This window comes from Limulus polyphemus, unplaced genomic scaffold (genome assembly GCF_000517525.1).
Source record: "Limulus polyphemus unplaced genomic scaffold, Limulus_polyphemus-2.1.2 Scaffold1003, whole genome shotgun sequence".
Lineage (NCBI taxonomy): Eukaryota > Metazoa > Arthropoda > Merostomata > Xiphosura > Limulidae > Limulus > Limulus polyphemus.
The window spans coordinates 247,088-260,588 of NW_013666613.1; the positions used below are offsets into that span (position 1 = coordinate 247,088).

Here is a 13,501-nt window from a genome sequence, read left to right on the forward strand (position 1 = left end):
AAATAGTACAGAATAACTCCATCAATAGTACAGAATAACTGCCTCAACAGTATAGAACTACATCATAGTACAGAACAAGTCCATCAGTAATACAGTACTGCATTTGTAGTACAGAACAACTACATCAGTAGTACAGAACAACTGCATGAACAGTACAAAATATTACATCAACAATACAGAATGACAAAATCAATAGTATAAAATAACTCCATCAACAGTACAGAACAACTACATCATAGTACAGAACAAGTCCATCAGTAATACAGTACTGCATTTGTAGTACAGAACAACTGCATCAGTAGTACAGAACAAGTCCATCACTAGTACAGAACAACTGCATGAACAGTACAAAATATTACATCAACAATACAGAATGACAAAATCAATAGTATAAAATAACTCCATCAACAGTACAGAACAACTACATCAAGAGTAAAAACTAACTACATCAAGAGTAAAAACTAACTACATCAATTGTACATAATAACTATAGTAAATTAATAATAAATTTTAAGCCTAAACAGACATCTATAAGTTACAAATACACCTAGTCAGATGATAAGAGCTCTGAATGTAAATGGGTCATTACAAAATTTGATAAAATGGTGGGAATTTATAGATTTAAGGAGATTCTGCAGTCATTACTGATGTTAATGCAAGATTTGAATGTAACTTACCTACATGTATGTGGTTTTGAACTTATTTAAACAGGAGCTAAAAGTGATATTAAATTACAATACATTTAAAAATTTTCCATTCCCGAATACTACACAGCCAGTACCTGTCCCTTTTTCACATATTTCTCCCTACGCCTTTTTCTGAATAAAGTTAGATGTCTTATACTAAGTGTATAAACTTCATGAACTGATCACTAACCTTGGCCACTGTTTAACAGTGATGACAATGAAACTTCAAACTTTGGTACATTTGGTAGGAGGTTCAAGAGCATGCTGAGGACAAACACATCTTCCAGCTGAGTAACTAGAAAGTGCCATCTTTCTGTGTTTAAAGATATAGATTCCCATTCACTATCCCCATTGTCTGTATGGTCTTTATCCACACAGATCCCTTGGATTTCCTGAATATCACTCAGATTAGTTTCATCCTGCCTGACTTCCTGACTTACATTCTCATTGTCTAATTGTGTTGCTGAAGCTAATTGCTCCATTGAAATAGAGGCCAATGAAGGAGGATTGCTTGCCAGCTTGTGGTTGTTTCCAAGTGCTAAAGTAATGGCTACAGACTGGGCAATGATGGCTGCTGTGTAAGCTGACAGACTGTTAGTGGATTCACAGAGGAGACTCTTTACAGTTTTCCACCAGATAGGTTCACTTTCTCCATCACCACACAACAAGCTTTCATCTAAAGACACTTTTAATAAAACAGAATGTGTCATTAGGAGAACAATGGGTATTGTAAAGAATATTATAAAATATCATATATCTACAGGGTGTCCCAAAATTATTGCCCCATAATGAAATGAGACTTTTCACATGATCTGCTCAATGTATTGTCCCTTCCATCTCATTTACCTATGGAACACTGTAGTACTATTTCTCTACCACCAGTCTTTAAAAATCCTAAGAAGGTGAAAAGTATAAATTCCTTCTATTCTTACTGTATAATGCACACTGTCACATATCTAAGCATTCAAAGCACCATGATTTGACAACAGGAAGGTACAGTTCAGATTTTCTTAGTTGTGTTATATGCAAACATTATCTGTTTACTGTACAAAATATGAAATTTTATTATAACTTGTTTATTACAAGTGACACTTGTATTATAAAATGCAACTATTTTTTTCACATTTGAAAAGCTTTAGATCAAAAATTATCTAACTATATAAACTAAAACTAAAAAGTCACAAGTTATTGCAACCAGTTCTATATATCAAACTGGAAACAAGTGCATAATGTAATATATCAATGTACAAGAAAAATAAAAATTAGTTTGGACACATTGTCTTAGACAAATTTTTGGTTGTTATCGAAGTGATAACTAAAGGCTTGCCCAACTTACAAGACCTAGGTTAATCCTAATTTCATACGCTAAGCTAACAATACAAATAATAATGATCAAAATAATACTTGAGTAATAAGGAAGCAATTTATACTTATATAATAATAGGTAGGCAAACAATTGATAAGCTTAAGTAAACATTTTATTGATGGTGGAACATACTAAATGTTTCAACAGAACATTGATATGTCTTCTTCAGGTATGAAAATAACAACATTCAAAATTATCTTAAAAATTTTGATTAATAACATCATAGTCAGAATGCCCTTGTCAGCTACATTAGAAAATGTGTCAAGTGACTTTTGAATTAAAAATGCATGTTTGGAAATAGCTATATTAAAATCTACTTGTTAGCAAAAAATTGTTATTCTTAGAAATATGAGTCATCAAATACAACGTCATTTTCAAGCAAAATTGAATTATACATTATCCATCTTGAAGAATACTGTAAATCATCAGTTTTTTTAGTAAAGATTTTTGTTTTAATTTCATCCCACATATCAAATTACTTGAGGAAAAGATGGTCCAGCAGGAGAGGAAAACCCAAGTTTCTAGTTTTTTTTAGATATTTCATCCCCAAAGGTTCAAAAAAATATTTTGTATCTACTACTTAATATACAAGTTTAAAGTTTTCAGTTCAAAAGACTAGTTTTTGTGTTTGTATCTCAATTAACAAGCCATATAAATACCCCAATCTGTTTCATCAAGCTCCATATATTTCTTCATACAGATCTGGTAACATCCCCACAACCACACAGATCAGTATAAGCTAGACTATTTTTTTGACAGCTGCACGTCCTCTATTTTTGCACTTTATCTTGCAGTTACACTTTTGTTGCTTCAGCAATGCCTTACGAGCAGGAGTTTTAATGTTACACACAGGAATAAGATGGTAATTTATTAGCTTGCCAGTAAATATCAGTTACTAGTAGCAGTGAAGAGCAAGGCATTGTAAATGTTTTCCAAACATATGCCATGTAATGTGCCCTCCATCTATGAGAAACAAATGTATTTATCACTGGAGGTAAATGCCATCTTTCTTTACCTTTGGAAAACAAAATCTAGTGTAGTTCTTCAAAATGGTTAAGATTTGCATCATTTGTCTTGTAAAGTTAGCACGCATACCCTTTCCATCTGTCTGAAAACATGTTTTGAAGTTCAATTGAGCTTCCAAAATTTGTGAATGCATCCAAGATAGAATCATCACAGTCAAGAAAGGTTTGAGTTAGACTGCAAATACCTTTCAAAGAAAATGAGTCTGTACTGTCAGTGCCTTTGAAAGCATACCAAGTTATAAAAGCCTCTACCCTCTTCCTATCAAGTTTATTGTAACTGTCCTTAATCTTCAATCTTTCATCTGACTTTCTGATAAGACTAATTGCAACAAGTAATTATGAAAAATGTTCTATTAGTAGAACAAATACAACTATCTACAGAGAACATCTCAAGCCATCTATCAAGAACTTTGGGCATAATATCAAATGCATGAAGGAAAATAAGCTGTTCACCTTCTTCTAGAGAATGTTTACCATTTAGTATTTCTAAATATTCAAAATATTGGACAGCTGATAATTAGCTTTGATACAGGTGTGGTAGACAACATTGTTCATAGCAAGAAGATTTTTTATAAGTAGCATGTACCTGGTTAATATCAACAGTGGTCTGTTTTAACAATGTTTGTTATCTCAATATCACATATTACTCTTTCTATTACCTGATCTGATACCAAATCAAACGATTCCAGATGTTTTGTTTCCTTTATTAGGCATATTTTGTGATAATTCATATTTTAGACAGAAGAACCTTTAACTTCAGTTGGAAGAGTCAATCTGGCACACATGTTACTAATCTTCTTAATCTTGAGGAATTTCTCTCCAATGGCAAACATTATGTAAGAAATACTCCAAAACTTTTTTACTCCAAAAGATTTTTTATAAGTAGCATGTACCTGGTTAACATCAACAGTGGTCTGTTTTAACAATGTTTGTTATATCAATATCACATATTACTCTTTCTATTACCTGATCTGATACCAAATCAAACGATTCCAGATGTTTTGTTTCCTTTATTAGGCATATTTTGTGATAATTCATATTTTAGACAGAAGAACCTTTAACTTCAGTTGGAAGAGTCAATCTGGCACACATGTTACTAATCTTCTTAATCTTGAGGAATTTCTCTCCAATGGCAAACATTATGTAAGAAATACTCCAAAACTTCTTCGCAAGAATTCATTTTTCTTGGTCAAATACTTTCTTTGTTTCCAAAAGTGTGTTCTCTGTAGATTCATTTTGACTTAGTCTTGCTCAATTTGTAGCTGCTTTTGTTTCAATCTCATTACAGATATTTGTTTTCAGTCAAATTAGCTTACTTTTGTTATACAGAGTTGTTTTGGCAAACTTAATGTTCTTAGTCCTGCTCCATGTTTCAACATATTCACTAAGGAGGTCTCATTGTTGAGAAATCAATAATCACATTCAATGAAATGTTGCTCACTTGACAGAATACATAACCTTTCTTATTATAGCATATTATACACTGTACCATTATTCACGTTATTTACATTCACTTCATCTATCACTTGTATGAAGAAAATCAAAATTTTAATATTTTATATCACAATAAAGAAAATTGATACATAGGCCAATTGAGACCTATTAAAGGCTGAAACCCAAACTAAAATAGTCTTCTTAAAGTAAAGATGAAAACAGGCATTACACAAATATCAAAATGAATACCAATGCAATAATAAGCTCTCCTATTTAGGCCCAACTTTAAAATGATACCAGATGATTTATCATCACAAGACTGGGGCTTGTATCTAGCCTAATTCACTATAACAAATACTTTAAGATTATAAACCAGGAAAAACCACCAGCTTTTTACAAAAACATTTTCAGTAACTAACTTTACCACAATTTAGCCACTTTTTATAATAAATGTTATTTACTTCAGCATCTTGTACAGATTAACCTTATGTACTAACATTTTTTGGCTACTAAAGCCAATCACAATCATTATCCTTTCAAAAATATTGATCTTACACATAAGATTTAATGTAATTTAGTGACCTCATCCTCACATCATGATGACATCATCAGTTCATTGCTAAGTCAAAAAAGTCACAACTGCAAATGAGATTGATCATATTTCCTCTGTGTAACACAATTCAGCACACAGCTTTGGTGGTGTAGATTAAAAAGCAATCGCTGGTGAAATCTTTCCATATTGCAATATCACAATGATGCCATACTAGTTACCCACTATTACCAATTTATTATAATATACAGCTGGAAAATATGCACTTTTAATCAAAAGTAACATAATTTTGTCATACAGTTGACAAAATATATCTTGAGTTTTTATCAAATAGATAACCTTGAAAAATAATCAATTTGATAACATCATATTTTATATAAAAATAGATTTTATTTACTTGGCAACAAGATTAAATAGTTCACTTCAGTGCAAACTATAAAAATAAATTAAAAATAAATTTTTGAAAACTTTCTAAAGTAGCTATAAAATATCAGCTGCCTAACTATCAGTGAATCTAACTTCAAATAAAAATGGAGAAGGTCACTACTCACAAAATGCAAAAACACTTAACACTAAATGAAACCTGAATATATTTGATACATAATCATGTATTTGCAGTAGTACACAATAGAAACTGGTTGACTATACAAAAAAGGCTACCCGTGACAAGTCACTGATTTCAAATATTATTGAGGTATTTTCATTAAAAATGAACTACACGTGTAAATTGCATACTTCTTCTTCTTTATGAAATGTTCATTTCATTTTTTAAAACTATCATTAAATACTGGTGATTAATTAATTCAGACTGGATAATTTTTGTGAAGTATAATTTTTAAGTTAACTTTTTACAAGCAGCTGATCAGTTGTTGAATTTTCAGTATATATATACTTACTGTTTGTATATTTCAGTAATTCTATACCAAAAATCTGATGTGTAAAGAAATAATGTAACTTTATTAGTTTTGTAGTACATGTGGAACTTATATGTAAATAAATCTTAATATACGATGTTTATTCCTATACAGTCATGTTTTTATTTAATCATCTTTTTTCATTATATGTATATATATATAAATGTTTAACAAAAAATAAATATATTAATTAATGTAAATCATGTAGTATAATTATTAAACCTCAAATATTTTCCCAACTTTAATAAAGTATGCAATTTAACGTATTACCTGCATGAGATGTAATATGCTTAAGGAGGTCTTGGAAAACAAGCCATTGTTTCCATTTGTTTAGGCTAGTTGTGTGAGATAACCAATATATAAGGAGGATTTCCTAAGAAAAGAAATTATACAATTACCAATGTTGTTTAAATATGAAACGTATGTCAAAACTACTTTTACAAAATTTTAAAACATCAGAAACAATACTTTCTTAGTGGTATCACTATCTATTCATGATGTGTTCTACTTGAATACAGTTATCAAACAAAAATGTAACTTTGAAAAATAAGCTTTCAAGAAATCTTGAGGAAGTGTAAAAGATGTGCTGGGTTCCTGTCCTACAGAATATAAACAGTTATCTGAAACTATACTTGCTATTTTTACAGTGGACATACAAAATGAAAATAAATAGTTCCCTAGTATACAAAAAATACTGACATTTTATTAGCTGATCTTTATTTTACTATATCATGTCATTTCAGCTTTCTTTTATGTAAATACTTATTGAACTATTAAACAAAACATTGTAAGCCTTTTTAATTTCTTCTTACTATATTTAGGTAAGGAACTATTTATCTAGGTGAATATGTTTACTTGAAAAAATACTAAACAGAAAAATAATTACACCTAGAAATAAAGATTTAAGATTTTTCTCCAATATGATAAAATAACTCAAATTCCCTTCCAAGAATACTGTAATGACAAAGTTAAAGTTTATTCATTATTATCATTTGGATTAATCTGACAATAATAAGAAAAATCCTTCCCTTTTTACCTTATGTAAACTTAAGTTCTAAATACTTATATAAATATATCTGATGCAGGTATAACTTTTAATATATTAATTTTCAAAGCTTTGTTAACTAATCTAGGTCCAGTATTTACATCACCTACTAAATGGCCTACATTTTTTGTTTAAACAACAACTGAAGAAGAGCTTTATTTTGAAAATCAGTAAACTACTGCTAAACATACCAGTAGTTTTTTGGGTACAATGCCACTTTTCTTTAATGCATCATGTAGTATGGTGTCGGAAGTTTCTTTCGATTGTATAACAGCATGAAACAAGAAGTCACCTGTAATACAGATGGTATGTAATGTGCTAAGAACTTCCAGGTTTTTTATCCAATACAAAAAACACAATAAATCTTTCTACAATTCAAACAAATAAAAACACTTGAAGCTTAAAGGGCAAGTACAGAAATCCTTTACATGGAAACTGGAAGAAACATTTTAATTTCTATTACTAGATACTTTAAACAGTATATACAAAACAATGTAATAGCAAGTCTAATTAAAACTATTTCATCAAAATTCTTGAAGAAAATATTTTGCAAGAGCTTCAGCAATACCACTATTTCCACAAATACTAAAAAAAGTAAGTATTAAGACAAATTTTTTTTTATTGACCACTTTGAAACAGCAGAAAATAAAATTTATAAAACAGTGAATCTGTCATACTAACATTTCAATGTTACAGCCTTTGCAAAAAGTTGATCAGGGTATTTTCAAGAGTTAATATATATGAAAAAAAAAATTTTAAGGCACGAGAATGTTGAAAATAAAGCAGAGATAAACATTTTAAATCTTCTAATTACCAACCTATTTATATACCACTCACTATAGGCGATGTCCACTAATTACATCATATTGAGTATTTTTATGTTTTTTTCCTGTTACAGATATCAGTGTGCAGAACTAACCAAACAAATAGGTGAAATCCCTTACTTTCTGTGCAAAACACATGTAGAGTCTCAGCAATAATAAATAGGATTAAATGAAATATTGACAGTATTTTTGATTAAATCTGTGTGCGATTTATGTATTATTAAGAACCCTATAATTAAAAAAGCCATGGAACAACAACAACAATTTTGTGTTTAAACAGTTTTGAAAAATGTTTCCTAAACAGTTAAAAGCCTATATGGACCGGCTCCATTGGTAATTTTAGAGTTAATGACTCACTGATTATAAAAATACTGTAAATGATACTGATGACTGAAATAAATAATTACTTTTTTATCAGAAACTTCAACTTAAATACAAATATATGGGAATACTGAACTTGAATATAACATTAATATAAAAAAAACGTTTTCACAAATATCTTAGTATTTTCCAATAACTGCCATATCCTTGAAGATGAAAAGTTGCACAGAATTTTCATACTCAATGAGTTTGTTTAAAATTCAAGAGAAGCCAGATATAGTCACCTATTTTTTTAAAGTCAGATTCAGAACATGCAGGATGCACCGTAATGGGTAACACTGATGAGCCGTTCTCAGTGATATCTTCTTTAACCAAATGAGAGTAACTAAGCTGAAACAACCTCAGAAATTTTGACAAAGTCATAAGAATCTCTTGGTTGTCAGCAAAGGTTACATGTTTACCCATGGAATAGCTTGAAGTCTGATGAACAGAAGCAAGTGAAACCAAATTCCCTACTTCAGATTCTGTTAAGTTGAACACTGATGAAAAAAGCTGGAAAATAAGTCAACATACTTGCATAAAGATAATGACATAACAGCTACATTCAAAACCAGAAATACATTTTTAATGTTAATCAATGAAACAAGGCAAGCTTAGTGAACTCTGATATGAAAATAAATTAAAATACAGCCTCCATTTAACACACACAGTCATAAAATCACATCTACAAAAGTACAAAATACAAATAAAATATTTATTTTCAATTAATAACCACAATAAATCACCCATTAATTAATTCAACTTAAGTTCTCTGCTCGAAACTCTTAAGCTAACAAATATCTGCACTTCCACAATAAATGGAATTTTCCTGTATGAAAAAATTAGAAGCTGTTTTTAGAAAAACATGTGAACAGTATTTCATAACCTATTTTACTTGACTGTGCTTTTGTTTATGGACAATTATAAAACACTCATATGTTGGAGGGATAGTTTATTACTTTATGAACTGACTTCAAAGTATGACCAAAAAAATTAAACCTTTAACAACTGCATGTATTATAGATAATCTTGTGTGAAGATATTTACCCTATCTTTAAAATAAGGATAGAATAGGACCTAATGGGAATTTTTTACTTTGTTGTATTATATGCAATACATAGAAGTATAGTTTTCAATCAGCCCAAACAGACAAAATACTAAACTCTCACCTGAACATCTCTTGGTTCAGTTTCTTCATCACAAACTGGAGATTTTTCTGTTTGTTTATTATTGATACCTTCCACAATTCTATACAAAGCCACTAACTGTTTGATTCGCCAACACATCTGAAGCAGCACTTTACTTTCAAAATCTAACTTCTCTGGGTCTATAAAAAAAAGTACAAGCAACTGAAAGAAACCTTTTAAAACATCTCATAACAAAAAAAAACACTTCTCTATCATCTTTAACTTACTTGACTGATAACCATAGGCATTGCTAGACACTGGCACACAGAGCCCATGCTCCGATTCTATTTAACCCCTTCCAATGTTGGCATCATGGAAAGTTTTGATTATCCATATGATGATGCCACTGTTGGCATCATCATGCTTAAGTTTATAATTAAGAAGGAAAATATTCCCTTATGCTTATCAGAGCATTATTGAATGTCTCATAATACTCTTCAATCTAAATGACATCATTTTTATTGACCAATCAGAAACTTTCACAAAATAAGTGATGCATAATTGACTGAAGTAATAACGAGGTAGTGTCAGCAATGCGGGTGTTGATTAAATGGTAACTAGCTATAAATACATCTCATTTAGCAAACATTTATGAATTGTTTGAGTAAAATAATATAAAAAATGTCAAATGATGAGGTTATGAGTGACAGTGGTAGTGAATATGTACCAGATGAAAGTGATATGTAGTTTGACAGCAGTGATTATTCAGATTGCAGTGATAATTTTCAATTTCAAGACTTGCCTCAACCGAATGGAATGGCTGGAGGATGGAAACATGTTCCTAATGTGTTTGATGATGCTATGTCTTAACTGGAGCCACCATTAGTGTGTAATTTCAGTGGGATCAACCCCACAGCTGGCTTTTCAGATAACATGAGTGTTTTAGTGTGTATGAAAAGGTTTATTATGAGTAAGGTTATAAATCATACTGCTTTTTGTTTAAATGATAAAGCAAAGGCTTTTTTGATGCTAATCCACAAGCTAATAGAATTGTATATAGTATCAGGTTGAAAGACATCACTGAAAATGATATATTTTCGTTTCTTGCTCTTTATTTTTATACTGGAATATGTAAATATACCGATATGAACCAGTATTTGGCAAGAATGCACTATGAACCGGGCATTCATTTTTTTTGTGCTGCCATAATGAGTAGAGACACATACATGTCAATTATGAACTTTTTATGCTTTACCAAAGTAAATGATGTGAAAAAAAATGTACCTTCTACACGCTTGGATGCTTTTTGTGAGCTTTTAAGAAAAATTTTGAGGAAAAATGGGGATGAGGGTGAACATATTTCAATTGATGAGGCATTAGTTTTATGGAAAGGATGGCTAAAAACTAAATGTGCAAGATTTGGCATCAAATTATTTGTCATGTGCAACAGTGAAAAGAATTGTTGTGGATACAACTATAACTTTAGGGTATACTATGGGAAAGACCCCAACAACCAATATTCTTTGCCTGACATTGAAGGAGTAAATGAACTTGCATCTAGTGAAAAAATAGTTGTCCATTTATTAGATTTTGTTCTTAGACAGGGGCATCATGTAATCGTGGACAACTGGTATGCAAGTACTCAATAGGCACACTTTTTGGAGATTCAAATATAACGATGACAGCAACAATTCACACAAATAGAGAAGTCGCAAAAGAGCTTGTTAATGAGCATCTGGAGCATCATGACAAGGCTTTTGTTTGTAAAGACAATGCTCTGATAGTGAAATGGAAGACTGAAGAGCAGTATATGTGATAACCACAAAATATTCAACTTTTGTTGAAAAGAATAAAACTTACTTTGGGGGGGACCAGAAAATTTTACAAAAAACCATACCACATAGAAAAGTATAATGAATACATGGGAGGAGTTGATAAAGCAGATCAGCTGCCGGAGCCTTTTGACACAAGTCGTAAATCCCATGCGTGGTTCAAGAAGCTAGGCCTACACTTGCTGATGCGTATGCTGCTAAATAGTTTCTTGTTTACAAAAATACCATAAATGAAAAATTTACTTTCAAGTGGTATATCATAAAGGTCATACAGCAACTGGTGGAAACACATAATTCAGAAGGAATTGCTACTCGAGAGAGATTCATTACCAGCATTCCTCATGCAGGTCAAAAACAAAAGCCTGAAACACCTGTCCATGCTTTAGTTCCTATTCCACCTTTGCCTGGTAGTTCAAATATGCATCTAAAAAAGCAATGCAGAGTGTGCTTTCCAAAATGGAAGGAAACATGAAAGTGTTGTAATGGATGCCCTGAAAAACCAGGCCTATGCAATACAGAGCACTTTGAAACATGGCATAATAAATAAGATTCTTCTAATTATGTAAGTTTACTTCAACAAATTTATATATTGATATACTCATATATTTTTAAAAGAGGACACTTTATATTAGTCATATGTTTATAAATATGCTTATAAAGACAAAACATATAAAAATTAATGACTTTATTGATAGATAAGTAAAAGTCATTTTACACTACATACGGCAATTTTCGCGATTTGTACAGAAAGGGTTAATGGTGCTGCAAATCCCATCATACTGAAACACTGAAAATTCCCACACCTAGTGACCCGATCCCCAAATCTTTTAAATACCTAGCGATGTCTCTGCTGATAACTAATATCACCTATGGGTATAAAGTCACTTTATAAAGGCTTTATAAGATACAAATACAAAAACTAAACAAATCAAAAATTTTCTAGTCTGAAATTTTACTATACCGTATTTCTATTGTATGTTATCAAATTTAAAGTCATAAATGCATTTGCAACATTTATTCAAAACTTTTCAATTCAACATAATATTTCTTTAAATATAACAACTTTATTTACTTACTGTCAAAAGATTTAAAAAAACTCCTGTAGTATGTTTTAACTGTGGAGATCATAATGGTTTGATTATCACTTACTTCAATGCAAGAGTGTCAAACACATGCTTTTGAAGGCTGTATCCCAGCCATTCAAACCCTACCCTTCCATAAAAACTGTCATTTTAAAAAATATTTTGAATATTTTTCCAATTTCATGTTTTGTTGTTGTTTTTGTTGGTAGACAATAAAAATATTAATTAAAATAATTAATTATTATTCTAATATGTCATTAACTTACAGCTCTTTTATTTGAAAATTTTTCATAAAAAATTATAATTTTATTTAGCTTAACAGCTGTTAATAATTAGATTAAAATACAAAAGTGTACAATAAGTACTGTGCCAATAATAACCTACAACAGGTATCATATGTCTACATCCTACCTCTTCAAAGAGATTATTAAAAAAAAACCACAGTGTACAATAACTAACCACTGTCTGCCCAGGACTTACCTTGGTTCTGAAGATAACTGTGTAAAGTGGAAACTATCTCACTGATAAATTCACTAGTTACAAACTTGTTGTGCAGAATGATTTCTACAGCCTAAAAACAAAGAAAAATGTGATGTGTGTATAAGTTTCTATATGCAAACTCTCTAAAGTGAAAACAGTTCACAGCTGCTAGTGCACTATTCAGTTACTTACAACTGAAAGAACACCATTCAATTCTAGTTATTGCCCATATTTACAACTGAAAGAACACCATTCAATTCTAGTTATTGCCCATATTTACAACTGAAAGAACAATATTCAATTCTAGTTATAGCCCATATTTACAACTGAAAGAACAATATTCAATTCTAGTTATAGCCCATATTTACAACTGAAAGAACAATATTCAATTCTAGTTATAGCCCATATTTACAACTGAAAGAACACCATTCAATTCTAGTTATTGCCCATATTTACAACTGAAAGAACACCATTCAATTCTAGTTATTGCCCATATTTACAACTGAAAGAACACCATTCAATTCTAGTTATTGCCCATATTTACAACTGAAAGAACAATATTCAATTCTAGTTACAGCCCATATTTACAACTGAAAAAACAATATTCAATTCTAGTCATTACCTATGTTTACAACTGAAAGAACATTATTCAATTCTAGTTATTCCTATGTTTACAGATGAAAGAACATTATTCAATTCTAGTTATTATCCATGTTTACAACTGAAATAACATTATTCAATTCTAGTTATTATCCATGTTTACAACTGAAAGAACA

At 30.5% G+C, this 13,501-nt stretch overlaps 1 protein-coding gene across 2 annotated transcripts in view; it reads right to left on the reverse strand.

Annotated features, from left to right (window-relative positions):
* The window catches only part of LOC106461645 (rab3 GTPase-activating protein non-catalytic subunit-like), an 80,451-nt gene that overhangs the window by 22,130 nt on the left and 44,820 nt on the right, over positions 1–13,501 (reverse strand). For both annotated transcript variants that reach the window (XM_022388648.1, XM_013921485.2), the window contains exons 18-23: positions 12,726–12,816; positions 9,374–9,531; positions 8,450–8,717; positions 7,212–7,312; positions 6,246–6,348; positions 877–1,371 (exon numbers count right to left, since the gene is read on the reverse strand). In XM_022388648.1, the coding sequence (XP_022244356.1) occupies positions 877–1,371; positions 6,246–6,348; positions 7,212–7,312; positions 8,450–8,717; positions 9,374–9,531; positions 12,726–12,816 (1,216 nt within the window). The remainder of the gene's footprint in view (positions 1–876; positions 1,372–6,245; positions 6,349–7,211; positions 7,313–8,449; positions 8,718–9,373; positions 9,532–12,725; positions 12,817–13,501) is intronic.